General features: G+C 38.1%; 1 protein-coding gene across 3 annotated transcripts in view; it reads right to left on the reverse strand.

Annotated features, from left to right (window-relative positions):
- The window catches only part of RNF144A (ring finger protein 144A), a 61,745-nt gene that overhangs the window by 13,280 nt on the left and 20,682 nt on the right, over positions 1-27,783 (reverse strand). For 2 of the 3 annotated variants that reach the window (XM_042821228.1, XM_042821236.1), the window contains exon 3: positions 13,567-13,712. In XM_042821228.1, coding sequence (XP_042677162.1) covers positions 13,567-13,701 — 135 coding nt within the window. In that variant the 5' untranslated portion in view covers positions 13,702-13,712. Of the gene's footprint in view, positions 1-13,566; positions 13,713-26,027; positions 26,050-27,783 lie in introns of those variants that run through there. The other variant, XM_042821219.1, reaches the window with a different exon arrangement.

Raw genomic sequence — 27,783 nt, forward strand, 5'->3', positions numbered from 1 at the left:
TCTGATTCCCCTTTCCTGCCTCTCTTACTCAACAGAGACAGCAGGTCTATTTTTTGGGAAAAGAAAAACAGACTAGATAATTGATATCTTTAGAAGTTTTATATGCATTAGAAAACCCTTTGTGATGAATCAGAGCCTACATCTTTATAAGCAAGGATTTACTGGAGATAACAGTTCATTTAGCAGATGTTTGACTTGCAAAAGGTTTCCAACATATCACTTTTATATCTGCAGAGAGGTGTAGTGGTTTGAGAGGACTGCTAGCAGCAATGACAGCAGAATGAGCTCTGCAAGAACCAGGCCCTAGGTTGCGTGCCTTGGCAGGCTATCATTTCAGCTGGAATGAGGTATTAGCATGCCATAATGACACTATTGGCTCTTCCCTTTCCCCTCCATTTGCAGATGCCAAGTGTGGATTAAAGCAAAAACGCATACAATTTTAATGCCAGCACTTAGCACTTACAGAAAGTACTTTTCGAGCTGAATGAATTTTGCTATCATTAATCATTAATGTGGTTAATTCCCTCAGCCTGTTTGGGAGCATCGCCAAAGCACATTTGATTTGTTTCTCTTTCTTCACATCTTCCAAGGAAGGATATAGCTCATCCCTGCCACAGGCAGTGTCCAAGGCTTTCCCTTTCCACTGATGTGGCACTGGCACTATATACTCAAAACGAACCCAACTAAGGTGCACTTATGATGCTGTGCTTTCTGGGAATAGAGATGCTGTCTTGAGGCCATGAAGTATCAGTAGTCAATTATGCAGAGGATTAAACATTTTGTTCGCTCAAGACTTCTCCAGTTTAGAGATTTTTCAGGTAGAAAAGGGGTAATCCAGAGAGGTTGCCAGGCAGTTTGAAGCAAAGGCTACCTGTGGCATGAAAGCAGATACAAAACGTGCCACTTGCAGCAAGAAAAAATTAACTGGTGCAGCACTGGAAATGCACCTCTATGAAAGTAAAACAATACAGTGTGTAACTGGGCATCTAATTCTAATGTAAAATTCATTGAAATACAAATAACTTTTATAAAAAGGCAACAAATTGCTGCTCATATTCTGTAATGGTTTTAGGGGTCTCATATTGAGAGAAAATATCCTAACAGTCTTCCCACTAAGGCAATAAGGTACTGTATATGATGATTAAAAAAATGTATAAGTCACCCAAAATAACGTTCAAAATGGACTGTATTACATAAAATTCCTCAGAGAAGTGGGAGCTGAAATTAGGAACATAATGACAGAATAGGGAAAAATGAACAAGATATCCTTCCTTTTGTAGACTGGCTCTTACAAAACTAATATGTGTCTTTATTTTTCTTTTAATTGACACACGTCAAGGGAGAGTTACTCATACTTGAAGCAATACTTTTACTGAATTTAATTGTCTCATTCTTTAAAATACTTTGTATTTCAGTAATTAAGTATCTAAATATTTAATTGAGTTGTACTCAGGGATACTCTAAACCTGCTAAAAAATGGCAGTGGCTATTCTTCACTATTTACATATACAGCTTGATATAAGAAAGCCGGAATAAGACTAGTCATTTTAGAAAAATTAAATCTTTACTCTGAATTAATAGGTAATAAAAATAAATGTTTCCTTTGCATTCAGTTTTGTACTCAATTTCTGTACTCTGACAGTCTTCATGCTTAGACAGCATGAAGAAGGATCAAGTGTGTTGTAGTTTGTTCCTGTAGCTTCAGTAATCACAAAAACCATATGTACTCCTACTCCTTTTTTAATACTGAAGTAAAACGTTCTTTTATGATATTCTTTAGTCAAACTACTGTATTTTACAAGACAGCTGCAAAAACAGGTGTTTGTGGCATACGTTTCTGTCCAGTGTACGTATTGTAAGCATACTGAATGATTCAGGGGAGAAAAGAAGTCATTATGCTATGACAGCAATCCAGGAGATTACTAAATTGAAGTATACAGATCTATACCATTTTACAAATCTTTGCATTTTCCATGAAATCACAGAATTGCCTAGGTTGAAAAGGACCTCAAAGACCATCTAGTTTCAACCCCTCTGCTGTGTGCAGGGTCACCAACCAGCAGACCAGGCTGCCCAGAGCCACATCCAGCCTGGCCTTGAATGCCTCCAGGGATGGGGCATCCACAACCTCCTTGGGCAACCTGTTCCAGTGCATCACCACCCTCTGAGAGAAAAAATTCCTCCTAATATGTAACATAAACACCGCTATCTCAGTTTAAAACCATTCCCCCTTACCCTATCCTATCCATCCTCATAAACAGCCATTCCCCCTCCTATTTATACGCTCCCTTCAATTACTGAAAGGCCACAATGAGGTCTCCCCAGAGCCTTGTCTTCTCCAAGCTAAACAAGCCCAGTTCCCTTAACCTTTCTCCATAGGAGAGGTGCTCCAGCCCTCTGGTCATCTTAGTGGCCCTCCTCTGGAGCTGTTCCAAGAGCTCTGCATCTCATTGCACAGCATGTTTCAGACTGCAAGTCAAGACTCATTGCATGCCTCAGTTGCTGTCAAACAGCATAAGATCAGTAAGAGCAGACTGGTTAGTTCCCCTGAGCAATACACTTGTGCTTTTCCCTGTGATTGCATACTCTGTGTGTGTTCCTACTCTGTCCTTTTTCTGTACGTCACTGTTGTCCTTTCTTACCAGTTGGTGTCTCAGTGACTGTCTTCCACCTGGTAATCTAAGAATCCTCTTGTCATTGCTGTTCCCCTGACAAAGGGCTGGATAGCATCCATGGGAGGAGTTTAGGTCTAAACCCATTCTCCCACAAAGACCAACTGAGAGCCCAACTCAGGTTTACTATGAGCTTCCAAAATAAGCAAGGTATACTTCATTTTATTTTATTTTTGTCTTTGCTTCAGCGATAGAGGGCTAAATAAAGGAACAATTTCCCATCTGAAGCTGCCAAGCACAGCCAGATATTTAAGACTCTGCCCAATGAATTGCACTTCTAACCTTTGTACATCAAGGACCGCGATGCTCAGAAAGGTAGAATCACAATGACCTCTGAGGTGCTGTTGCTTTAGAGCTGAACATCTTTGTCCAACGCTGTAAAGATCAAAGCGCCCTATAAGGATCTAAACTTTCCCTAACTTCCAGACTTTAACATATAATCTCACTCTGCTACATTTAACTCAAACTAAACTGCACAGGACACAGCAAAATCTCAATATAAAGAATTAAAATGTCTGGATTTTTTTTTTTTTTTTTTTTTTTTTTTTTTTTTTCTTTTAGAATTCCTGCAACAATTATGCCTATTTCTAATGAAGATGTTTTGACTTGTTTCTTCTGACATTCAAAACCAAGATAAAACTACCAAAACACATATGAAGAAAACTTCTGTTTTTCCCATATGGAACAAAATCTACCTTCTACTTTGAGGGGAAAAATTGTGTTCACTTGGTCTTTAAGGTAAGTTTGCAATACAGATGCACTGAATTAAAAACATTTGGAAGTACTTATGGTGAACAACTTCACTGTTTGAAACAGAAGACCACAGCTTTTCAAAAAATTATAGCAAGATTGCCATTAAGAACGCTCTATTGCTAGTATCACAGGAGATAAGAAATGACTTTTTAAGATTACGTTTTTCATTTGAGAGTTGGGCAGGCAAGAAGATTATCCTGTATTAATTCCTTAACTGTTGTTACATGGATTTTCTCATAAAGCAGACTTCTAACTATACTAATGCTGCACATATAAGTATCAAGTCGTCTGGGAAATTTCATAAATAAGTCAGTGGATTTAGAAAGGCCGAAAAGAGTGACAGGATTGCAGAGCCAAGTATATCATCACCATAACATTTGATTTATTTCTTAAAGCTTTAAATTTATTTTAGTGCTGGCATTAAGCCACAGTCCATCCCAAAACAAAATGTGCACTCACAAAAATCATCGCATGATGGCATTGGTAAAACAGCCAGGAGAACAATCCTTCACTTTGAGCAGACAATCTCTATGTTCTGCATTCTACTTCAGGGACACAAGGTTTGATGTGCTTTCTTGAATGTGGGAGATTGCTGCTTTATTTTTTTAACAGAAATTCTGATTCTAAAATTAGTACTCCTGACTTCCAATGCAAAGAGGGAAATGGAAAAAAAACATTGAAAATAAAGTTCATACTGAACAGTAAGACATTTCCAAGACAATTATTAGTTAGACCAAATTAATAAGAGTCCAGCAATATCTCTGTAATCTGTAAAATAGGATTAGATTAACCTCCATAAATATGCATACATAAAATAAATGTATGCACTCACCCATATATTTATTGAAACTTATATTTAACAACAGGAAGAGATAGGAAATGCTGGTTGGTATTTTAAGCTTTACATTACAAATGACACCAGTCTAGGTGAATATAATCATTTCTTTTGGCCTAATAATCAGTGAAGAAAATAAATATGAAAGGACAAGAAGTGAGGAGTATTCATCACCATTTTGTAGCTACACATCTTTTTGTGCTAAAAATATACTGAACCAAAATTTAAAATCCATGTGATAAAGGTACACTGATAAGTAGGAAATATTAAAAATACACTTCAACAATTACTTAAAACAGTTTTGTAACATTTTTATACTCTGCATCCCAGGATTTTTTCTTTATGTTGCTCAGAATTGAATATTGGGAAGGTGGTACCTTTTCTTCTCAGAAGAGAACATGATACCAAGGTTATTCCACTGCTCTGTGCCAATTCCATAATTCCACAATCTGTCTGGTACATAGGTATTTATGCTGGTAGACACTGTGTAAGTCTTCAGGGTAAGGTGATGTAATGCTAGTTTTTAGCTTTGGATTAGAATAGCAAATAAGAAGCAGAGTGCAATAATCTCAGAAGGGAACTGGGAGAGATAGCTAGGGTATGAGAGAATGAGTGATTGTTTGCTACAAGTAAAAAGAAGAAAGATGAATTTGGATGCCCATGTCTCAGATAGTGGCTATTATCTTTGGAATAATGCTTTCCTTCCCTTTAGTCAATACAGAAGATTCACTCTGAACTGGAGAAATTTTCCTTGAAGAAATTATTGTCTAAAGGAAAGCAAAGCTGAACAGTTCCAAAAGGAAAAACTCCTCTAAAATAAACAACAGCCTGCAGCTGGATATTGTCTGGAGAGGACTGAATCATGACTGCACTAGGTTTGAGCCTGAGGCTTCCTTAATTTTTGAGGAGTAGGAATTCCAGTAGCCATATATTACAGCTATATGTTACATTTCTCAATGTTTCCGTAGATCTCCTAAAAGCAACAAGACTGGCAATCTGGTGCTGAAAAAAAAAAGTGCTTTTAATGTTAGCATTTTGTGGAAAGAAAAAAATACTTTGTCAGATTGCAGTGGTATATTTAGAAACATAAACATGTGAGAAGAAAAACATTGTAGTTTTCTTGGAGAGCCTTTAAGCCTCTTCCAAACTTACTGTTTTTTGTGGGTATTTTTTTCTTTTGTGTGTGTGTGTGTGTTAAGCAGTAGTTATAATCCTGCTCAAACTTATTCCTACTTAATCACAGGCTCAGCTTTAAAATGCTCTTGCACTGCTGCTCCCTTGTGCACAATTCTCTATTGCAGATCTACAATCTGGCTTTTTAGTATCACCTTAATCCTATTCAAATGACAAGTGATTTAGAGGGAAATATTTATGTATGCTGAATCATAAATATCCCTAAGGCATACACACAAGCACAGAGGTGATTTTTTTTCTCTTTATTAGATATACTGTCACCTGTTACAGACCAAATCCAAGAACACAATCTATATGCAACATCACAAACTTCCTAGATCTGAGACAGATGTACATTAGACAGATGTTTAAAGTTTAAAGTAGAATCAGAAACATTAACAAATCATTTCCACTTACCTAGATATTGTGTCAGAGATAAGAATTTACTTTCAAAAAAAAAAAAAAAAAATCCAGACTACCAAAATTGCATTTGTTATTAAACTTTTATCTGAATCATCATCCTTAATAAATCACATGAGAAAACAGTCACTTGATACGTAGTACTTCAAATCAAATATCTGAAAGCAATAATGGAACATTCTTGCCCAGTTACCCTTTTTTATATCCTTACTTTGGCTGAGGCAAAAATCATGCTACACAAGCGCACAAAAATTCACTCTAATACAAGAATCTACATGGTTCTGCAGTGGAGAAATATCTAGTGCCAAATTTGGTTGCTTTTTCAGTCAAAAGACGCACTGAGAAATGAACCTTGGCCAGCACAAGAGGTGGAAAACATGACAGATGATAACTGCTTAGTACCAAGGTATATCATCCTGCTATAGCCCATATTTTCAGCTTAAATTCAGTCACATCTTCTTGCCCATGGATAATGACCAAATGATAGCTTGTCTGGAGAAGATACCTGCAACCTGTTCTACCATGCCTCAGGACAAACTCCCTGAGCATCCTTCCCTCAGATATAAAATTTGTTGTCCAAAGGTCTTCATGCTCTCATGAGTTGAGAGGACCTCAGGCTAGGAAACAAGCCAGCTGCCAGCCCAGAAAGCGATTCAACTGGTGCAAGTGTGACTGTGCTTAGTGCAAAGGAACAGCTCTTGATTCATACTGCGGACATCAGGGAAGACTTGGCTGCATTAGCTCTGCCTCTTTCCAAATACTTTCTGACTGTACACCCAAATAGCAAAACACTCACTGGCATACACTGCTTAGTTGATGCAAGCAACTTGCAAAGATTATGTATGTTAGTGAAGGGGTGCAGCATTTGTCTGCACCAGTGTTCGGCTGTGTCAGTTTGAAGACAGGGAAGTTTCACTTTTACTGCCGTCAGTCAACAAATGACTAAGTGAAGCAATAAGGAACATAGCACCATCAAGATGCAGCTATTTTCAAGGAGAAATATCTCTTAAAGAGAAATCCTGTTGACTTCTTCAGCAGGACAAATGTCATTAGAATAAGGCTAATATTCTTTGAGGCACAGCAAGTGATGTATAGGGAAGATCATTAGCAGGACCAAGTAGCAGAAACTACATAAAACTGAAAAATAACTGTGTGTTTCCAGCTGAATATCTCAGTTGAAAAAGGGAAGGCAAGGAAGACTTACAGCTGCCTACATTCTTAACTATTTTTTTGTATGGCCATGCAAATGTATCAGAAAACAGTCTTCCCTTATACAGTTGCATGAGAGAAGTTACATTTTATTTTTCCTTTTTAAAATTTCAGAACAGAATGAGTACTTTCGAGTTGGAGGCCAATACCCCTGCAGCAAAGAAACTTTCCCTTTCACACACAAAACAGTAACCAAACAATAAGAAACTAGTTTTCACAACATCTTGATAAAGACAACTAATGTTTATCTTGCCCAGTAAAATCACCCTAGAGAGGGGAGAGATGAAGGCTCTTAATCAAGCCCAGCTTTCACTTAGGGCTCTGCAGTTCCCAACTGCACCTTACTGTGCAAACAGGCCAGTTCATTATTAAAGCAGGGAGCTTTGTCCTCATAGCACCTGTGAGCCAGAACCTGAACTGCAATGTGAACTGCTATGTAAACACAATGACCTGTGATCACAAAGCCTCTACTGAGGCACCACGTGTCAAGATTGGTATCAGTTCTCTGTTAAGGTTTCAGGGAAGTGAGAACAAGCAGCAAGCTCTAAGCATTGCCAGAAGCTGGTGGGAAACGGGGAAAACGTTACTGCTGCTGAAAAGTACCCAGAGCTCTATAAAAATGGCACAAACCATTTGGTTTTCCCCTTCCTCCTGTTTCAAAGCAAGTAGGGCAGCTCCCTTAGCTGTATAGGGAAGGCAGCCAGGCTCTCATGCACTCTTCTCCTGGTTTCCTCACTGCCTGGGGAAAGCGGAAACTGCCTCATTTGGAGTGAGGGAGAATACTGAGTAACCTTTGCATTTTACTGCAATTCAGTAATGCTCTATGTGCTTTCAGTCCAATGGAATTAAAAAAATAATGCTTGCTGCCACTTACAGGCAGCTTAATAATGTTTGTCTTGTTGCTCATAGGTCTTCCATTCAGGTTTTCATCCTACCAAGGAGCTCAGTTTGGGAAATGTCTAGAATTAAACTGGTGTGTACAGACAGCCATGATTAGGCTGATAGAGTAATCCTGGTTATAGAGGGGTACTGATAGCAGGATAGTCTATCACTATACCTACTGTCATGCTACCTGACACAGAATATGCTTAAATAAATATTCAAATCATTTAAGCCAAACTCAGAGGGACACCTGAAGCACCAGAAAAGATGAACCAGCTGTCTCCATGGCTTAAGGTGAGACTGTGGATAAGAATCAGGGTATGAGTAGCTACTAACGGAGAAATTAATACTGCTATACCTGTTTTATAATACAGTCGCAGGCAGTTATGGAAGCAGAAAGTAAGGCTTAAATAGATGTTGTTTTATTTTCTAATTGCAAAGCTTGTATCTTGCATCTGAGTAGCCTTCCTCCTTTCCACTGGTAGTAAGTTAGCAGATGAGTGATTAAAATAGATTTCTCCATCAGCAAAGACAAACTCTCTTCCAGGCTTTGCATTTCTTCAAGATACTTGCTTCCATGAACTCCCCACTTGATTTTTTTTTTTTTTTTCTTAAATTGAGAAAGAAAAGCAATGAATCCATTATTACCAGTATGATCAGTACTACATAAAATCTTGAATAGAACTGAACTGTCTCATATCAAGTCAAGAGGATCTTAGCTTGGCTTGAGAAAAAGTGCTGGCATCACTGTACTTGCAACACTATTTAAAATCATCTGTATGCTTTATACAGTATTTAAAAAATGCAACCTAGAAACAGATCTCAGCAGCTAACTTATTAACTGGAACAAAACCAGCTGTAACTTAAGTACGTATACAATTGATAAGGTATCAAGGGAACATCCTGTCCCATAAAACACACAAGAATTTCAACATAGATCATAAAGTGGTGAGAACTGAAAGCAGCAAATGGACTAAATATGCTCCCCTTCTACCTCCTCTAAGAAAGTAGACAAAGGCTAAATAATAACTAAAGGATTTTGGAGCAGTATTTACATACTTTGGACATACTCTACATATAATAGATTCAGTAGACTGTACTAAGACAAGTAGAAATACACCTGGCGAAGTATTTGGCCTGCAGGGTTTTGATCTTGATAGACCAAGTTTTATCTCTGTATAGATATATATGTACAGAGAGATTTTATATGTGTGTACATACTACATACATACATTTGCGTGTGTGTATATATATATATATATATATATATACATACAATTTTGTTCTGGCTTCTTGCTTTTATGTCAAAGACTGGAGGTAAACGGTGACCTCTGCAGTGATATGAAGGAGGAGAGAAAGAACAAGAAGTATCAAATAGAAGTATGAAAACTGTTTTTGCCACAACTCTTGCTCCTGACTCTGAGCCTTCAGTCTAAACCTCAGCAAGCTGAGACAGAATATTACACAGAGACCTTTTAAGTGCAGCATTACTAGCCTGTAGGCAAAATTCAGATCACCATGCAAATTCCTCAATCCTGTAATATTTCTGTCTGCAAGCCTTCACTCCCTTGTAAGAAGCTCTGTGGTAAAGATTGTCTCTTGCCAACACTTATACAATAACACAAAATTGCTATTCAAAAAGACAGAATGGGGGTCTCCCTCTCTGGTGGAGCTGGGTTGAATAGAGCAGATTGCCACTCCTGAGCTGATGATTCAGAGAAGCTACAATTTCCCACTGTATTATTTTGCTCGTTGTGGCTACTAGTACAATAAGTCATCATGGTTTTTTATTGTTATGATTGTTAATGCACACACAATGCTATTGAGCTCTCAGGTTTTTGTACATTTGCATCCATTAGGAATATACCTGTTGTTTGACTGTTTGATATATCAGAGAGACAAAAGTCTAGAGAGCAGAAAGGAAAATAAGCTGCCTGCTGTTAGCTTTTTGTTTCTTCATTTTCTGAGTACTGTCAACATCTTTGTCCTCTTGAAATCAGGTCAACAGGGGAAATCTTGTGTGCTTTTTAAACTGAATCAAAAAAGTAAGACATTAAAGCATTTTAAAGTCACTTTTTCATACTATAAATTAGCACACAGGAGGTAGCCTTAAATTTCAAGATTGCATGTCTCGTAGCAGTTGCTTTTCCCAGGAGAAGTAATTAATTTTGCATGTTTTGCTCAGAAAGCTTTCATGATAACATTCATCTCCTTATAGATGGAAATTGAGAGTAAAGCAAACAGAATCACTTCATTTTTGTTAGATTTATTTTGTATTATGTGGTTTGCTCTGAAAGTAATGCCTCCTACTTATTTCCATGGTAAGTACAACAGCTACAAAGAGCACAATAACATCATCTGATAAACCAAACTCTGCACCAGCAAGGGTGACTCACTGTTTCACAACAGCTACGACAGTGTCATTGCTAAAACACACCACCTACTGCCTCGCTGTGCTCATATCTACTATTCGTTCTCCAGAACTGTTCAGCAAGCACCAATTAATGTTAGTGAGAGTAATTTCTTTTTCTTGCATGGAGGAATTTAATTGCACACTTTTATTTCATACACACTTCCATGTTGGATGCCACTTTGTTAGAATCTTCCTCTGCTACCATTTGTCACATTGCAACAAAATGTGAAAGAATGTGAAAGAATAATCTGGCTGTTTTCACCATTTATATTGAGGACTACCCTGATTTCCAGAAATATCAGGTTTCCAGAAACATGAAAGAATACCACAGCTGTCAATTTCTTCCTTCACCATGAGTTATACAGACTTTGGCCTGACTAATTATGGAAATATTTTCATAGGAAATTTATTAACCTTTAGGTTGTCCAGAAGGTAGAGATGAAGGCCTTGTGTTCCCATCAGTCTGAATTCCTGTTCTGCCCAAATCAGTGGTCTGCCCCTTCAAATGGCTGAAATTGATTTCCTACCCTCAGCCAATGAAAGTAAGAGTAACCTTGTTTTATTTTCACTTTGCAAGACAACTTGGGGCAAATAAATTTTTCAGGGCACTCAAACATCAGCTCATACAAATCCTGAGGTAGACAAGATAGGTTTGTTCTCCTGAAAAGGTCAAAACAGAATTAACTATTCAAAAAAATCAAATAAGGATGTTAAAAATGATCATTCCAGCTGAGCAGAGGTGAATACAGGAATCTAATTTTAACATGGTAAGTTTACTTAGCCTGCTCTTAGAACCTGGTCTATTAGTGAAGGTTACTTCACTATATGGTGTATACTTCACTATATGGTTTAGTAGCTTGTGGCACTGATAGGAATGGGAGGGTGGTTGGACTAGATGATCTTGCAGGTCGTTTCCAACCTTGTGATTCTGTGATTCTTTATCATCATAGTATCTGTAACAGGTTATACCTTCCAAAATGACACTAAGAGCAAGTAAGCAGACGAAATAGAAGATAAGGGATGGCAGCAAACCTCAGAAGGAACAAGATGGTGCGGAAGAGGCATTTGACAATGAAGCCTTTCAGCTACCTCGTAAGAGTTACTGAAAAATATTGAAAATAAAATATTCTCTACACAGGAAACAGAGACACAGAAAGCTCAGCTGTAAATACCAGAACTACCCATTGTACAATAAAGAACAGTTTTCATGAAGTCCAACAGTCTGTTTTTTTGTGAAGCCTGTTATTTTATATGCTTTTGCATGCTTGAGTAAACACTTCTTTCAGAAGTGCATAATGAAGCAATGCTCATTTTTTAATTGTACAGAAATATTGTTTACAACAGACTTCATCTGTACACCTGCCTGTGTATTCATCTCTTTTCCCATGGAACATCAAAGGGAAAGCTCTTTGTGACAACTTGGATTTTTTGGAGTATGACATGTATTAGAATCTGAGCTGTTCACATTGCTCCTTTTTTGAACAGTAACAAAAAGGAGCAGTCTATTTTGTTGGCAATTCTTGATAATCATCATCAGAAAAAAAAAAATTATGAAAAAATAAGTAATACTTCTTGATAAGAAAAGAAGCAGTAAAGACCACTTAAAAATTCTCATGCCAACACCAGAAAAATTCCACCAAAAAGAGCTTTCAAGTTAAAAATCAGGTGATCCCATATCTGAACCTATAGTTTTCTCAAGAGTTTATGATGCTCAACATCTTTGAGTAAGACATATCCTAGAAATTACGTTTTTATTGGTGTTACTGCAATTTTTCCACTGCTGAACAATTAGAAGATTTTCGGTATACTTGCACTCATCACAAAATTAAAGGATCTAATATTTTTATTCCAAATCACCATTAGGGGTGGGAAGCTACTATTACTATTATTTCTCTGTTTATAAATTAGCAATATTCACGTATTGTGAGGATGATCCTTGCTAAACATTACATTTGTGTCATCAGTGTTTTCCACTTTAAAGCCATTCCAGGAATGTATTTGCGCAATACAGCAATTAAAAGAAGTCAACAAACTTTTAAATGATTCTAGTGTTATAGAATAAAAATTAAGATCAATAATATATGAGACACTTTTCTACTTCTTCTGGCAAATTCACAGCAAAACGAAACAAACAACAACAGCAAAAAAAATCCAAGTCACACATAGAAGAGAGAGCAAAGTGAATAATCTGGCTAAGGATGTAGCTATGTACAACAATATACTAAAGCACTAAGTTAATTTTATTTACTTTTTTAATAGGAAAACTGAGATATTTATTTGCTAGCCTCTGTGTCAAGTGTGCAGCACCAGCAGCCATTAATGGGATGAAGTCCAACAAGACCAAGTGTGAGGCCCTGCACTTTGGCCACAAGAACCCCAGAGAACACTACAGGTGTGGGGCAAAGTGCCTGGAAGTCTGTGTGGAAGAAATGAACCTGGGGGTGTTGGTTGACGCCAGCTGAACACGAGCCAGTAGTGTGTCCAGGCAGCCAAGGCCAACAGCATTCTGTCTTTTATCAGAAATAACGTTCCCAGCAGGGCAGGGAAGCGATCATCTCTCTGCACTCAGCACGGGTGAGGCTGCACCTTGAGTACTGTGTTCAGTATTGGGACCCTCACTACAAGAAAGACATTGAGGCCTCTGGACACACTTCAGGAAGGGCAACAAAGCTGTGAGGGGTCTGGAGCACAAGTCTTATGAGGAACAGCAGAGAGAACTGGGATTCTTTAGTCTGGGGAAGAAGAGGCTCAGGCAAGACCTTATCGCTCTCTGCAGCTATCTGAAAGGACACTGTGGTGAGGTGGAAGTTGGCCTCTTCTGCTGCCTATCTACTCATAGAACTAGACCAAATGGCCTCACGCTGTGCCAGGGTAGATACATGTTGGATGTTAGGAAAAATTTCTTCACTGAAAGAGTGGTCAGGTGCTGGAATGGACTGTCCAGGGACGTAGTAGAGTCACCATCCCTGAAGGTGTTGAAGAAATGTTTAGATGCTGTACTAAGGGACATGGTTTAGTGGAGAAATACTGGTGGTAGGTGGACCGCATGACCTTGGAAGTCTTTTCCAACCTTGGTGGTTCTTTGATTCTACTTCTAGTGTAACATCAACACTTCAACGTGAAGCACACTCAGTAAAAATGCATATAATTTCTTCAGTTAAGAATTGCGGATTGTTTTTTATGCCTAATTAAAAACAAGGCAAACTCACCAGAGTACAGAAGATGCATTGGCATTGTGCTATTGTTGTCATCTGCTCCACAGGATATTCACCAAGGCAGAGCTTGCAGGACACTAATGGGTCAAGTACCAAGTCCCAGGTAGGCCTATATCTTGCTGTAGTCATTGCAGAGCAGTCTGAAAAACAGAGCAAAAGTCCAGATACTCCATCACTTCCTTATATTGATACTCTGCACTCTTTTGCTATTGCAAACCCCATTGTCAGCCTCTGCCTGCTACATATTTGGAAGCGATATAAATAGCAATGGTTAGTTGGGCAGTGTCAGCACTTGGAGTAAATATACACCCCCTGACTAACAAGGCACTCAAGCAAAAGGAAAAAGCCATGGGATGCACTGACAAAATGTCATGTGAGCAAGCAGGATACATCCTTAGGACATGGATTTACATCTGACATAATCTCATGCCTAATTCTTGTCATTTTCAGCAGGAGTTATTAGCTCACTTTGACCTACATTGATTATCCATTATTAAAAATACATTCCCTAACGTCTCCCTACTCCAGCTACCCAAGTGATATATGCAGCATTTCTTCCAAGAGCCAAACATCCATTATGTCCCTTTTCCAACCTGATGGTATTACAGCTCACAGCGCCAGATATTTTTGTTCCTAAGAGCATGACAGATTGATCAGTTTGCTAAGCTAATTTTAGAAAAAACGATATTCTGAGCATCCTCAGCATTTCTAAGCTTGCTTTTTTCTCTCAACCCTTGCACTATGCTGAAAGCACAGCTTTGCTGCAGCGGTAAACAACTGGGACAAATAAGACGACAAAAAATGTGCTATAAAAAGATTCTATAATACTTATATATCATCCTCAAGACAGCAAAAGGATAGGACTATGCAGAGCATCTTTATCCTAGGTTTCAGGGCCCAGATGGAGAGTTGTCAAATGACTAAGGAGACAGAAACAATCTCACACATAACAAATGCATTATCACAAAGAGGAAAGATAATTTAAAAGTTACACATATGGGGAAGAAAAAGCAAACAAAAACCACGCTCCTTCAAATCAGTTAGGGAAATTTATGTAGTATATCTAATCTTATTGTCATATTTACTACTATTATTTTGTCATGGTGACACTGACCTTCCCGAAGCAGAAAATTCACATCTCAGGATTGCTGAGAAGTTGCTTTATCTCACCACCCCATTTCCCCACATTAGCTGTTTCCTTACTTTTGCCCACATAGGACAATACAATACTCCAACTATACTCACAGCTTTTTTTCTTTTTCCCCTATTTGCACATGCATGAATTTCAGTATCTAAAACCTAACATCTACAAACTTCCTAAAACCAACAGAACCATGATAACTATGAGCTTTCTGTCTTTTGCTGAGATTTAGGCAAATGTTCAAGCAAAAGATGGTATTTTGCCCCGGGCCCCCCGGGGGGGGGCGGGGCCCCGACAATCACATGGAGAATTCAAAGCAGTGCTTGTTAAGTCTGAGCCTTTGATACTCAATTCATTGTGGACATGACTCCACCAAAGGCTCTAAAATCTTTGAAACAAAGTGATGATTTTACATTAGTTTTCCATTCTAACGCATTGGAAGAAGCTTTTTAAAAGGTACATCAAGGACAACAACAACAAAAAAAAAAAGTAGATCCTTGTCATAATTCATTCTAATACAGCTATCAGGGAGGAAATATAAAACAATCTCATTTTCAGAATGGGATCACTTGCTCAGAAAACCACTACACAAACCCCACAATTTCAAAGGAAACAGGTAAAAGAGCCCTGCAGAACAGCGCATGAATAATGGCTCCTAGACACAAAATAAGAATAGCTGGGCTGTCTTTTCTGAGACTAACATGAAAGTGCAACACTGTCATACAAATCAGAGCCTAAGATTTTGGAGGCTATTAGACTACTGTCAGTTCTCACTACTTTTCCATTTAACACAAGGTACCAGTAAAAATTTTCTTCCCAACTCTGGTGTATCTGACATTTACAGCTAGAATTATGAAATATTTGAGAAGCAATGATCAAATACCATCCAATCTGCTTTGTATCAGCTTAGTGTCCTTTGCTCATCCTGCCCAGTTTATTGCACATCTGCTGCTTATTGCAACAAGGAGATGAAACCAGCAGATGAACAGTGAAGAGAGAAATAAGTTATGGGTGCACTTGCATATGTCAGGCATACAAAAGTTCTAGCAAGCTTTCTTTAAAGCAAAGATGTAAAATTTGACCCAATTCAGACTAAAAGATCGCCAAATATACCAATATGATGAAATCCAGACAAAAAGAAGTTTTAATTATATTCAGTGCCTATCAATAACTATAGGGGAAAATATTAACCTTTCAGCTCCAAGTCTTACCCATGTTCCCTAGGACTTTTAATAGAGGTTTACTGGTATCACTGTGATAATTCAATTTTTGCAAAACAACTGCAATAACTCAATGAGAAATATTTATCTTCTTTTGTCCTCTTTGGCAAAGAGTGAAGCAAAGCAAAACTTCCTCCAAGCTAGCATCCTGCAGGCCAAGAGAAATGGGTTGTCTGATAAGACTTGACATCTAATCCGTGACTTGAACTCAACCACAATGATAACAGAAAGCCAAATCTGACCATAGTGTCAAATAGCAGAAGACTAGCCTGCTTCTTGCTTACCCTTCTTGCCAAGCAGCTGCTGCTGAGACAGGAATACATGCAGCAGAGACCAATTATCTCCCTTTGATCATAGGGGCATGTTTTTGTTGTTTTTTGTTTTTTGTTTTATAATAAAAAAAAAAAAAGTGCTTATTTGATTCTCAAGTCACTTACAAGAACAGCTCCATGCTATCATTAAAAAAAAAAAGCTAACAGCTTCAAGCTACCAAATTAGTCTCGTTAGTTTTTTTGTATGTCACTTTCATAGCAGCATGCAAAAGGTGAAAGATAACGTCATAATAATTTTCACCTTTGACTGAAGCCTACTGCAGTCTAATACACGTGCACATTCATTACAACCTCAATTATTTGCTAAATCCATGTTGAAGTAGTCTTTTAATTATGATGTCTTACAATCATTTGCAACAGGAAAAAAATACAAACAAGAATTATTGCCACTGGTGGTACCAAAGCAAGGAACATGGCCTCTGCCACTTGGCATTGGAAACCACGCATGGAAAGCTACTATGTTCAAGTGGAGTACTTCTGCTGGTTATCCTGTAAAGAAACACACAAGAAATGAAGCTTTCCAAAGCAAGAGTCCGAGATTTGCTTCACAACCATCTGGCACGCAGTTGTAACTAAATAATATGTTTTTGTGTTTACACACATTGTGTTCTCCCAACAACCCTACAGATTCACAGAAGACAAATAACTTTCAGTCAAAATGTGATAATGTTCCATAGCCAGGACTTTTATTGCTTCAGATTGTGTTCTCACATGCTTTTTAGTGATGTGCAGTGCTTCAGGAAGAACGTAAAGCAACAGCAAGAAGAAAGAAAAAGCAACTAAAAGAAAATGTAGAGGACCAAACCAGCGATAAATAAATACTGGAGTATTTTTGTAGTGAAGAACATCAGTTATAACTCCAGACAGTAGAAGTTTTTTGAGTATCTGTTAGTAAGCCATTGGAAGTATAGATAGTAAAGGTACAGCTACAGTTCAATCCAACTCCTAAGCAAATTTTACCCCAATTAATGCTCAGGTCACTACAAATTGAGGCTGGATTACCAAATCCAACACATGCAGTTCACAGACCCTGGTAAGAGATGAATCGAGTCAGACTTATTAAACTTAGAAAAACAGAACAGAAGATAACTTTCAGCTCAGACTTCAAATCCAGCATGATCATAGTCGCTCTCATCTGCATATTCCTGCATAATAAATACATCCATATACAGTAAAACTGAATCTGTACCAATATGGTAATGCAGCACATCTTCTAGGACAGAATCCTAAAAAGCCGGAAATAGAAATCACAAGAAACAGCTGATGTAATTTTTTGTTTAGAGCTTTCTTTTCCTAAAGAATCAGCAACCTGATTAATTGACTATTTAATTCTGCAGCCATGTGCATGTCCACAGAAAAGACAAACCACTGCAGAAAGACAGGGAAATGACAGAAATCTTGCTGCTGTAACAATATGGTTAATACATTTCAAATGCGATTGCCACGCATTCTGTGAGATAAGCATGGAGGGGAAAGGAGCAGTTCATTATTTCTGCACAACAACTAATGACTTAAGTGAAGATAAATGGGATTCCTGACTTTAGATTTTGGCCTACCTAACAGACTACTTTGTTAAGGAAGAACAAATGGAACATTTGATCTCTGATAAGCCTAGAGCAGAACAATGCCTTATTTCCAAGCTTTTGAACAGTAAGATCAAAATGTAAAAACTTCTGTGAAAGCAAAGATCATATAACTTTTTCTTCGATGCAAGTCATTTGAGAACTTATAAAGCTATACAAATTTTTATTGCACTTTTAAGTCAGTTTTTCATGGCACTGTAGAGTTAAGCTGCAATTGCATCAAGTTAATGCTTCATGAGTACATAACCAGCAAGGTGTGAAAAAAGTGCAAAGAAAATAGAGCTGAATAAGTGGTCATATGCTGTGTGCTTTAATTAGTGGTTCTTTTGCACCAGGTAAGACTCAAAATAGATCTTCCAACAGAATCTTAATTTCAGCTCTAGACTAGGGATATGTTTAATTTCTAAACTAAAACAGTTAGTCATGTACTCTTAAAGTCACATGCCTTAAAGTTTCATCTTAATGCCTAACTACATTTACTGGTAGGATGAAAAGCAGCTCTTTTAAAAGTCAAAGGAAAGGATTTAAAATTGGTTCTCATTTCTGTTGCCCTTCTTTGTCAAAGTAATTTCAGTTAATATAATCCAGGCTATATTTTCTCCTAGAAGGAATCAAACACACCTGCTATAGTACAGTTTCTCCAAATATTTTACTTCTTTGGAGAAAAAAAATAATGCATATTTCTGAAGTGAAGTCATGTGCAGAAAGGCTATTACATGGCACATTGGAACCAGAGCTGGTTGCTATACTTTTTAGGTGAATATTTTGGCTGTGAGAACTAAACTACTCTGGGACTCCCTAAGCAGCCAGAGTTGTAGCTCACTGCACATGAACGTCTTCATGTTCTCTCCAAGGGGACAGTGACTTTTTGACATGATTGAGGTTGGTGGCTGAGGGTATTCTGTGGAGCCTCACAACTTGCATTGTTTTTCCTATGACAGAGTTTGAACTGGATATCATTTTCCCTGTTCCTAGGCTCTTTATGGATCATCAGGAAGATTATACAGCTTGAGAAATATGGAGAAAGCATACATGACAGAATTCACTAATTAGTAAATATTTTTGTTAATGCTATCAGTTTTGGTTATGTAAATGCACCACGGCTTTCTGATTAGGTCATTTAAAAGCCCCTACATGAAACAAACTAATGAATAAATTTATCCACTAAGATTTTTTGACTGTATGAACTGTCAAACAGACTTAATGGCTCTTGCTTATCAATCCCAGTTAGTTACAGGCAACTACAACTGCATTAACTAACTGCTTCTGGACCTTCATCTTCATGAACTACTTAGGAGATACAGAAGAGTCATTCTGTCAGTTAGCTGTCAGGCAAACTAACACACAAAAGGCTGAACTTACATAGGTGTTTGGAGATGACTGCCTTCCACAGGTTTGTAGCCTACCTTCCCTAAGCTATTAAATCCTGCCCAATATTTACTTAATTCTTAATGTACACTCTTAAATCTGATCCATAGTCAACCAAGCAAGTCCAGTGAATACCAGCTGTCCTTCAAATGATATACCATGACATAACTTTTCATCACATAAGGGTGCAGGAAATCTTGTCAATGCACAATGTACTGTGAAATCTTGAGCTGACCTCTACTCTTCTATTGCATTGATTGACCTTCAACATCAAGCTTACTACTCTGTTCTGACCTTCAAGTGATGTTATGGCCTGGGCCTGAGATAGATAGACCACGTAAAAGTTTGGAGCTCTGTCAGCAGCTTCAACCTTCTGGCTAGTAAAGCATATGACAAATGGGCTCTCTCCTGATTGGAGATGGAATTGAACTTTTTAATGATCCAGGTCTACCCCACGAATAGCCAGTGTTTGTTTGCTTAATCTTCTTGGCAAACAGACAAATAGGTATGTACGTAACTATATTTTATGTATAAGCGTACTATAATGTATACATGAAATATAAAATAAAAGTCAATGACCAAGAAAAACTGAATAGTACCACTGAACAATAGCATCAAGAGTGCAAAAATGTACTGGACTGCTTCGAAGACACATGATTGAGTTAGGGGAAGCTCAAAAAAGTCTGCTAAACAGGCTGGCTGATAGGATTTCTTCCCTCACACAGCCTTTTCTTACTAATTAGATATCATGTTAGAAGGCATAAAATGAAAATTTTAACAACTTGGCTTGGTTACCACACAAACCATGAAAAGTTTTAAAGTATTAGAAAGGACAATTTTTAGATCTATTCACGCATATAAAGTGTTGCCTATCAAATGAATGGATAGGTGTAGAGGAAGAGATGTTACAGGAATAAAGAAAACAAATTTTAAAAAGCTTTAACTGATAAAGACGACACATCAGAAACTCCTCTTTTGTTCAAAAGATAATCTGTAAGCTGAGACGCAGAAGTGCCTCAGAGTGCAAGATCCTATCAACTATACTGAAAAATGCAGACTGCGTGCAATGTGAAAGAGCCAAAGAGTTTTCTGACCTTGCATCTTCCTGTGTTTGTCACCAGCTACAGTGCCACTGTGGCTTCTGGAAACACTGCCAACAGCAGCAACCTGAAATAAACTGGGAGTGGCTGTTATTCAGGCCCTGTAGGCCTGAATAAAACAGTTTGAAGGGAAAATAAAAATTGTGGTGAAAGAAAAGAAAGAGCGGGAAGATAAGAAGGTATGGGGAAAGATACGTTGCTCCATCCTGAGCAGGAAAATCTGTCTCTCCTACTATAGGAAAAGCCTGTAAGCACAGGTACATCACCTGGACCTGAGGTGGGCAGAAATGCAGCACAAACATTCTGCTCTGGAGAAGATGGGCCTGCGCATCTCATCTGTTCACCTTAAGAGCCTTCATTAAGAAAGCCCATGAATTCCCAGCTGTCTCCTATCGCTTCTCTACTGCACTGAGCCATTGCCTTTGAATAACAGAGCCAAGAACAAGTTAAAAATCTATGATTGTTATGGCAACAACTAAGTTCATGTCAAAGTGTGGAAGACCTGGGGTTAAAAATCATTAACAGTTGAAACATTTAAGCTCTTTGAGTATTTGAGAGACAGGAAAATCAGCTGCCCACAGAATCTTGGAAATAAAGGTTCTCTCCATATGAAGAATGATACTTCACATTGCTGTTCTTCCCAAATTCAAACAAACCAGAACGAAGATTACACAATTGTGACAGTAGTCTGTCTGAGATCAAACAGACTGAAACAATTCATCAGCATCCTGACCAAAAGAACAATAGTTTAGAGGAAAAAAACAAACAAGCCAACAACAACAACAAAAAACAGCTTGCTTCTCCACTGACAATTGACTAAAACAAAAGCACTATAATTGTTCTTAAAAGGAATTGTGATATGAATAAGCATTTCAGCAGATGCTGGCAAGAGCCTGGAGACATTCAGAGTGAGTTACATCCTGTTGACTTGGCTCTGTTTATCAGAAGATGAAATCAGAAACAATTAGACTAGTTTCCTGACTGAACATCTTCAGATTTTGCTTCTACTGAAAGAAAGTAGATGGTTACTTAGTGTTTAGATTTCCAGAGTATTATGCATCTTGTAGCTACCACCTTTGTTAAAATAATTCAAGCTCAAAACCATAAATACACCAAGGGCTACACAGCTAGCATTCATCAGCCAAGGAAGGCAGAAAAGTATGCAGTTAAGAGCTGTTTAGTGTTAACATAGTAAAGTGAAGATATTTGATGCTTTCTGGCTATCTAAGCTCCCATTACAGTTACAGGATGAAGGTGCCTACTTCTGGCCATGTTGTCTGAGTTTGGCAGTGCTGCTGGCTATGCTGACTACAGCTCCACTACTAGCTGTCAGTAGCCTATAGGTGCCTGCATTTCAAATACCTTAAATCTTATATCAGTTATCACTAACTGGCAGGGAGAAGTCACTCATGCCTGAATTATTTCCTAGCTTGTGAAGTTATAACAAGTTTCAGACAATTCCACTGCTCTCTAGGGTAACATATCATTTTATTATTTTCCAGAAACTCATAAGCCACCCAGTCAAAAACAACTGCTTCTCTTTGTCTTCCCTCCCACCCCTAGTATTTTCCCATTTTGATTTTTCCCTCAACTCTTTTCCTCTCCACCCTTTTCCTCACTTCCTCCTATTCTTTCCCCCTCTCTGCTTACAAGGAACTGATGAATTAGTGCTCCCTTTGAGCTGTCTCCACAATAACAATAAATCAGCAAGGAGCAGTTTGAAACTTTAACATACCACAAGGATTTTCTTTTCCACAGTTGATTCCCCTAGAAAAGTAACAGCTATGTTTACACAAAGCCCAAATAACACCAAGCTTGAGCTCTGTGCCTTTATCATCTGTTGGCAGCAGATAGAAGAAAAAGGAGGGGAAAAGTCTTGGAAGCTTAAAGCTAGAAACCACATTTAAAGCTGTGTGAAATTACTGAGAATATGTGAATATGAGCAAGGGGAGTGGAGCGCTAGTTCTGACTGAGACACTCAGAGACTGGTTGAGCAATTCCCTTGTTTCCACCAAAAGGAAATCAAAATTTGTCTTTTTTTTTTCTTGCAATTAGGAAAAAAAAAATGCTTGCTTTGTGCATTGCCCAGCACTGCACTTCCATTGTGCTTTACATGTCTCAGATGAAGGAACAAATTACTCAGGAATGAAGATACACACTGCAAAAGCTCTTATTGTCTGTTACTTCTATTTTAAAAGTGAAACTTAGGTTTTATCAACAGCTTATACCCCAGCTGTAAGAGATATCCCCATATATGCTGCAACTGTCCCATAAAGCAGGTAAGCCTGTAGCTGAAAATTGCCTTCAGAGAGGGATGAGGATGGGTTAGCTTACTACGACTATCTTTGTTCTTCTGACTTCATAATCAGATTTCAAACATATATTTATGAGACAGCATTTTCACAGCTTCCGGTGCTGACAGTAAGTTCCCAGTCTTGTCATTCAGCTCTGACCCTCAGAGACTAGCATGAAGTCTTCCTGTGTTCTGAAGAATTCAGAAGACCCAATGGAGCCATGTAGAGTCAATGGGACTATTAGGAAAATTCAGTTCAATTGTTGGTACTGGAGGAAGTAGGACTTCTAGAATAGATTGTCTACATAATTTGCCTTTCACTGACTAAATAGGAACTTTTAGAGATCTTTAAAGAAAGATTATGTTTGTTTAATATCAGGCACCTCAATAATAAGGCACCTCAGCCAATAATAAACAACAAGGGAAAAAACACCAAATTTTCTGGAGGAATTCCACCTCCTGACACTTAGTGGTATGAGCTGTGCAATTAAGCTGAATTACAGATCATTAAGACGGGTTGTTTCTTTCCTTTATTTTTCCCCTCAAATTCTGAGGAAACGCTGAGAAATTCTCAGCGCATCGTGTAAACGGGATCTATCCTGATCAACAGTATTACCTACTCACCTTTTCTCTTCATAGCACCAAACTGAAAAATGGATAACAGTGAAACATAATGGGGAACTCCTGTATCTCTCACCAAACAATTCATCGTTAAATAGTATCAGATGCCTCATGTGATAAGAATAATCCATCTTGTAAAAATATTTCTTCTTACGCCTACCCACTGAGTGTGATGGTTTTACAGCTAAGCTTTAGCAAGCTACTCTCTCACATCACCCTTATCCCCTAAAGGAACAGTGGGAGAAAATATGATAAAAAAAAGGGCTCAAAGGTTGAGATAAGGACAGGGAGATCAGTCTCCAATTACCATCATGGGCAAAACAAACTCATTATAGGAAGATTAACGTAGTTTATTGCTTATTACTTATAGATTAGATCAGTCAAAACTAAAAGTAAACTAAAAATTCCTGAGATCATTAAAGATTTTCTCTTTCTCTAGGAGAAAAATGGTCTGCCTTTGAGTAGAGTGCTACAAAATTTAATAGTATTATTGTATAAGGTAGAATCTCAGCCACTCCAGATTGGCAAACAAATTATTGTGTGAATAAACTGTGTGTCCCCAACTTTCATTTTGCATATTACAGAATGACATCTTTCACCTACATTTCTCCAAATCAGATCCCAACATGACATTCAATCACAACATGGCTGGACACAGATCTCTCTCCCACACTGAACAGCACAGCTAGGGAACTTATAATAAGGATCTGTCTATAACTCAGGGCAGATCTCTAAATTGGTCTCTGCTCCTACCTTCTAAATGATGGTCAAGTCGCATAGCACAGGTTGTGAAAGACCTTCAAGGAATGCAATCAAGGTAAAGCTCCCATAATCGCTTGAGCCACTGTGACTACATACACAAGAGGACAGTCTAGTGATTAGAACATTACTTGAGTTTACTGAGAGCAAGAAACTACTGCTAACCTCTTCTGCCACAAGCTTACAGTGTAACTCAACAGTTCAGTTTACTCATGCCTCCAGCAGACATGAGATCTGGTGGTACCTACCACATCACATAAGCCATCACATAAGGGTTGAAAGAAAAACTATGCATAACACAACTGCAACAGCACTGGCAGAAAGACAGAGACCTGTTGGCTGTCGTAGCAGCATACTGGGACAATTAAAAAGATAAGGGATGAAAAAAAAAACAAAAAACGCAGGTTTACCACAGCAGAAATGCTGCACTAGAGGCTCCCCAAGCTAAAGTTTTCTAAATAAGAAGCACTGACAAGTTAAAAATCTTTGATTTAGAGAATGCGAACAGAGGAATACTAGCAGACTTTTCTCCACACAGCTCTCTAAATCTGAGCACAGCTCCTAAAAATCAATAGGTATTGGTCTTTGATTTAATCATTTCTAGTTCCCACGTTGCTTTCTCTTCTTACTCAGTGGTTAATCATAGTAAGTTAAGATGCTTTTGGAGCTTGAAGTATAGCTTTTGCTTCCTCATTTATAATAAAACTTTAACAACAAAAGCTACAGGGGTCTATGCATTTGTGAATGGCTCTCACTGCCAGCTAATTAATTTAGTAAGGATGATAAGAAAGCAATAGGACTTAACCTTTAATGTTGTACAAGACACCTGAATATATTAGACCTCTCCCCCAAATAATTGTAGAAGGTACTTCCAACCTAAATCATTCTGTCATGCCCACTTCAGACATTGAACTTTATCACATGCTGTATACTCATAAAAGCAGCGCTGGGCTGTGGCTCTGAGCATGGCACACACATTTTGCTTCATCTTTGATTCCTCTGGGCTCCTCAGTCCTGGAAAGACAGTGAACTGGATAAAGTCCAGCCGAGGGCCTCAAAGATGACTGGGCCTTGTAGTATCTCTGGTATGAGGAAAGGTTGAGAGACCTGGGGCTGTTCAGCCTGGAGATGAAAAGACTGAGGCAGAAATCTTATAAATGCTTATTAATATCTAAAGGGCAGGAGTCAAGTGGATGGGGCCAGGCTACTTTTCGTGGTGCCCATCAGGACAAGGGGCAATGGGCACAGACTGGATCTCAGGAAGTCTCATCTGAACGTAAGAAAGAACTTCTTTGAGGGTGACAGAGCATTGGTACAGGCTGCTCAGAGGTTGTAGACTCTCCTCACCTGAACGCTTTCCTGTGTGACCCACCTGCTGTAGGAAACCTGCTTTAGCAAGGAGCTGGACTCCATCTCCAGAGATGCCTTGCAATCCCTATGAGTCTGTGATCATGCAGAAAGAGTACCAAAATGCTACCACACTAACACTTTCTCATAGGCTACAGTGCTTGTTTGTTAACACAACTTGCTTAGTTGTTGAGTGCATGCAGGGCACAGAGACAGAAAATTTATTTATTCTCAGCAGAGAGATCTGGCGTGCAGCGTAGAACGGGGGAAATTTGACAAGATTTATTCTGGCAAGGAGGAAAAAACATTTCTAGGGCAGCTTACATTTGTGCTCATCATTCTAAGGGCTTATAAAGAAAAGCTTTAAGAACAACCAGTTCGATGAATAGCTTTCTTATATGAGTTTTGATGATTTTTAAAGAAACTTAATATTAACAGCATTTTCATTTTACTTTCTAAAGAAAGAAACAAAATGAAGAAACAACATTTATATTTCAAGCATTGATGTCCATAAAAATATATTCCCTAAGCTATTTTATGAAATGAGCTCCTCTTATACATCCAAGCAATCAACTAATGAACAGAAATGTCACGTGAGTTTGTTACACGGAAACTACATCCATGAAAGAGCTTTCCCCTCCCTTCATGGCATTCCCCTCCCTTCATGAAACACTCACCTCAAGTCTCATACCTTGAACATACATTCTGTCTGAAAAAATCTGGTTTAGAAACTCTGCAGATAGTCAGTTGCTCTGTATGGGGAGTGCTGTAGTGAATCACAGGTTTCAGAATCTAAAATCATAGTAATAAAGTTATAAAACTAGACTAATAAATATCTTCAATTTACTGCTTCAAAAAACAAATGGATGAATATCAGGATTTTTCATCAGAAAATGGAAAGTATATCCTATCAGGACATCCATCAGAATATCTGAATTTTGTGTTCAACCATTTGGGTGTCAGAAAACATGTCTGAAGCAGAATTTGACTGCTCTAGCATCTTTCCTTTTGCATGCAGCACTAAAAAAATGATCATCTCAACCATTTAATACTTAAATGCTAAAAATAGAGAAAAAAATCTTAGTAAAATAAAATTTCGGTGGAAAGAAGAATTATGAAGAAGGCCAAATTAAAAAACGGTAGTTAAAGATATTCTACACTTTCCAGATGCCACGTGTTGAAATTGGAAATAATCCTAAAATGCTCAACTCATGCTTTCCCAAACTAAACAAGAAAAAACCCACAGAAGCCTGCTTTTTCTTTTTTTTTTTTCAGCTTCTGGGAAGATCACAGATGAGATCGTTTACCACAGTCCAAGCCAAGTTACATGGTACTTGCACAGACATACGCCACCCACCCAGCTCAAGACATAATGTCCTATTTAAAGAAAAACCACTGTACTAAAAAACAAATCTTTTCTGTAAGTTCTGTAATAGTTGCTTTTTCCTATTTTACTTTAATGGTGTTTTATGTTAAGGAGATGGCAAAACAGCAGCTACATTGGTCTGACATACCAATTTTAAAATAGAAACGGAGAGGAATTGCTCCAGAGGTTCTAAACCAAACACCATGAGTGGCAACCCACTGTTTAAAATTAGCTTTTGTGGTTTGTTTTTAGATATTCCTAGTAGCAAATTCAATCTGATTGCTCTCTCTTGGTTGACTTTATTGTACCTAGCAATCTAGGAGACCAGTAATAGAAATTTCATTTAAATATGGCTATTAATGTTTCTAAAGATAGCCTATTGTATGAGTAAGCTTTGTCACAGGCTCTAGATTTCCCCTCCCCCACACACATCACTGTCGCCCCTGTAGAGGACAATAAGTTCTTGGCTAGGAGTTAAAAGCTCTACGTGCTTTTAGGATTAAATAGTTGGTCAATATTAAAACTAGACAGGAAGGAAAAAACCTGCTACAGGGAGGGAACGGAACACTGAAATGTCTTTGAATTTCTATTTTAAGACTAATGAAAAGAAGCCCCACTAATGAATAACCATCACACCAGATCTGTACCATCTTTATTTTCTGAAATCCCTGGTTAACCTTGACTGACAACTAATACAGAAGTTTGCCTCAATCAATTGGAGTACACTGCCCTTCTGTTTCTTTCTAGCAGGAAACCAATTAAATAGATTCAATAGCAGAGTAGTGCTACTTTAAAAGTACACAGGAGAGAGAAACAGACCAGAGGGCTGCTGCTTCTCCAAAAGAAGCAGAACAAGCCTTTCTCTAAGTAGAGGGGGAATGTAAGGACAGCACATCTTACAGCAGTGAGCACAAACGAGAGCAAGAGAATCACAATTCAAAGAAAGGTGCTTGGAGGCCTTTGCAATTCTTTTAGGTAGGGGCAGACTGTTGTAGGAAGACACCACAATGCAAGAAAAGTTGGGATATCCAATGATTCTTTCATCCGTACCAAACACTACTATGAAAGAAGAGTAGGTAGC

Source organism: Centrocercus urophasianus, unplaced genomic scaffold (assembly GCF_019232065.1).
Source record: "Centrocercus urophasianus isolate 14NV4802_14NV808 unplaced genomic scaffold, USGS_Curo_1.0 seq_10, whole genome shotgun sequence".
NCBI classification, from domain to species: Eukaryota; Metazoa; Chordata; class Aves; order Galliformes; family Phasianidae; genus Centrocercus; species Centrocercus urophasianus.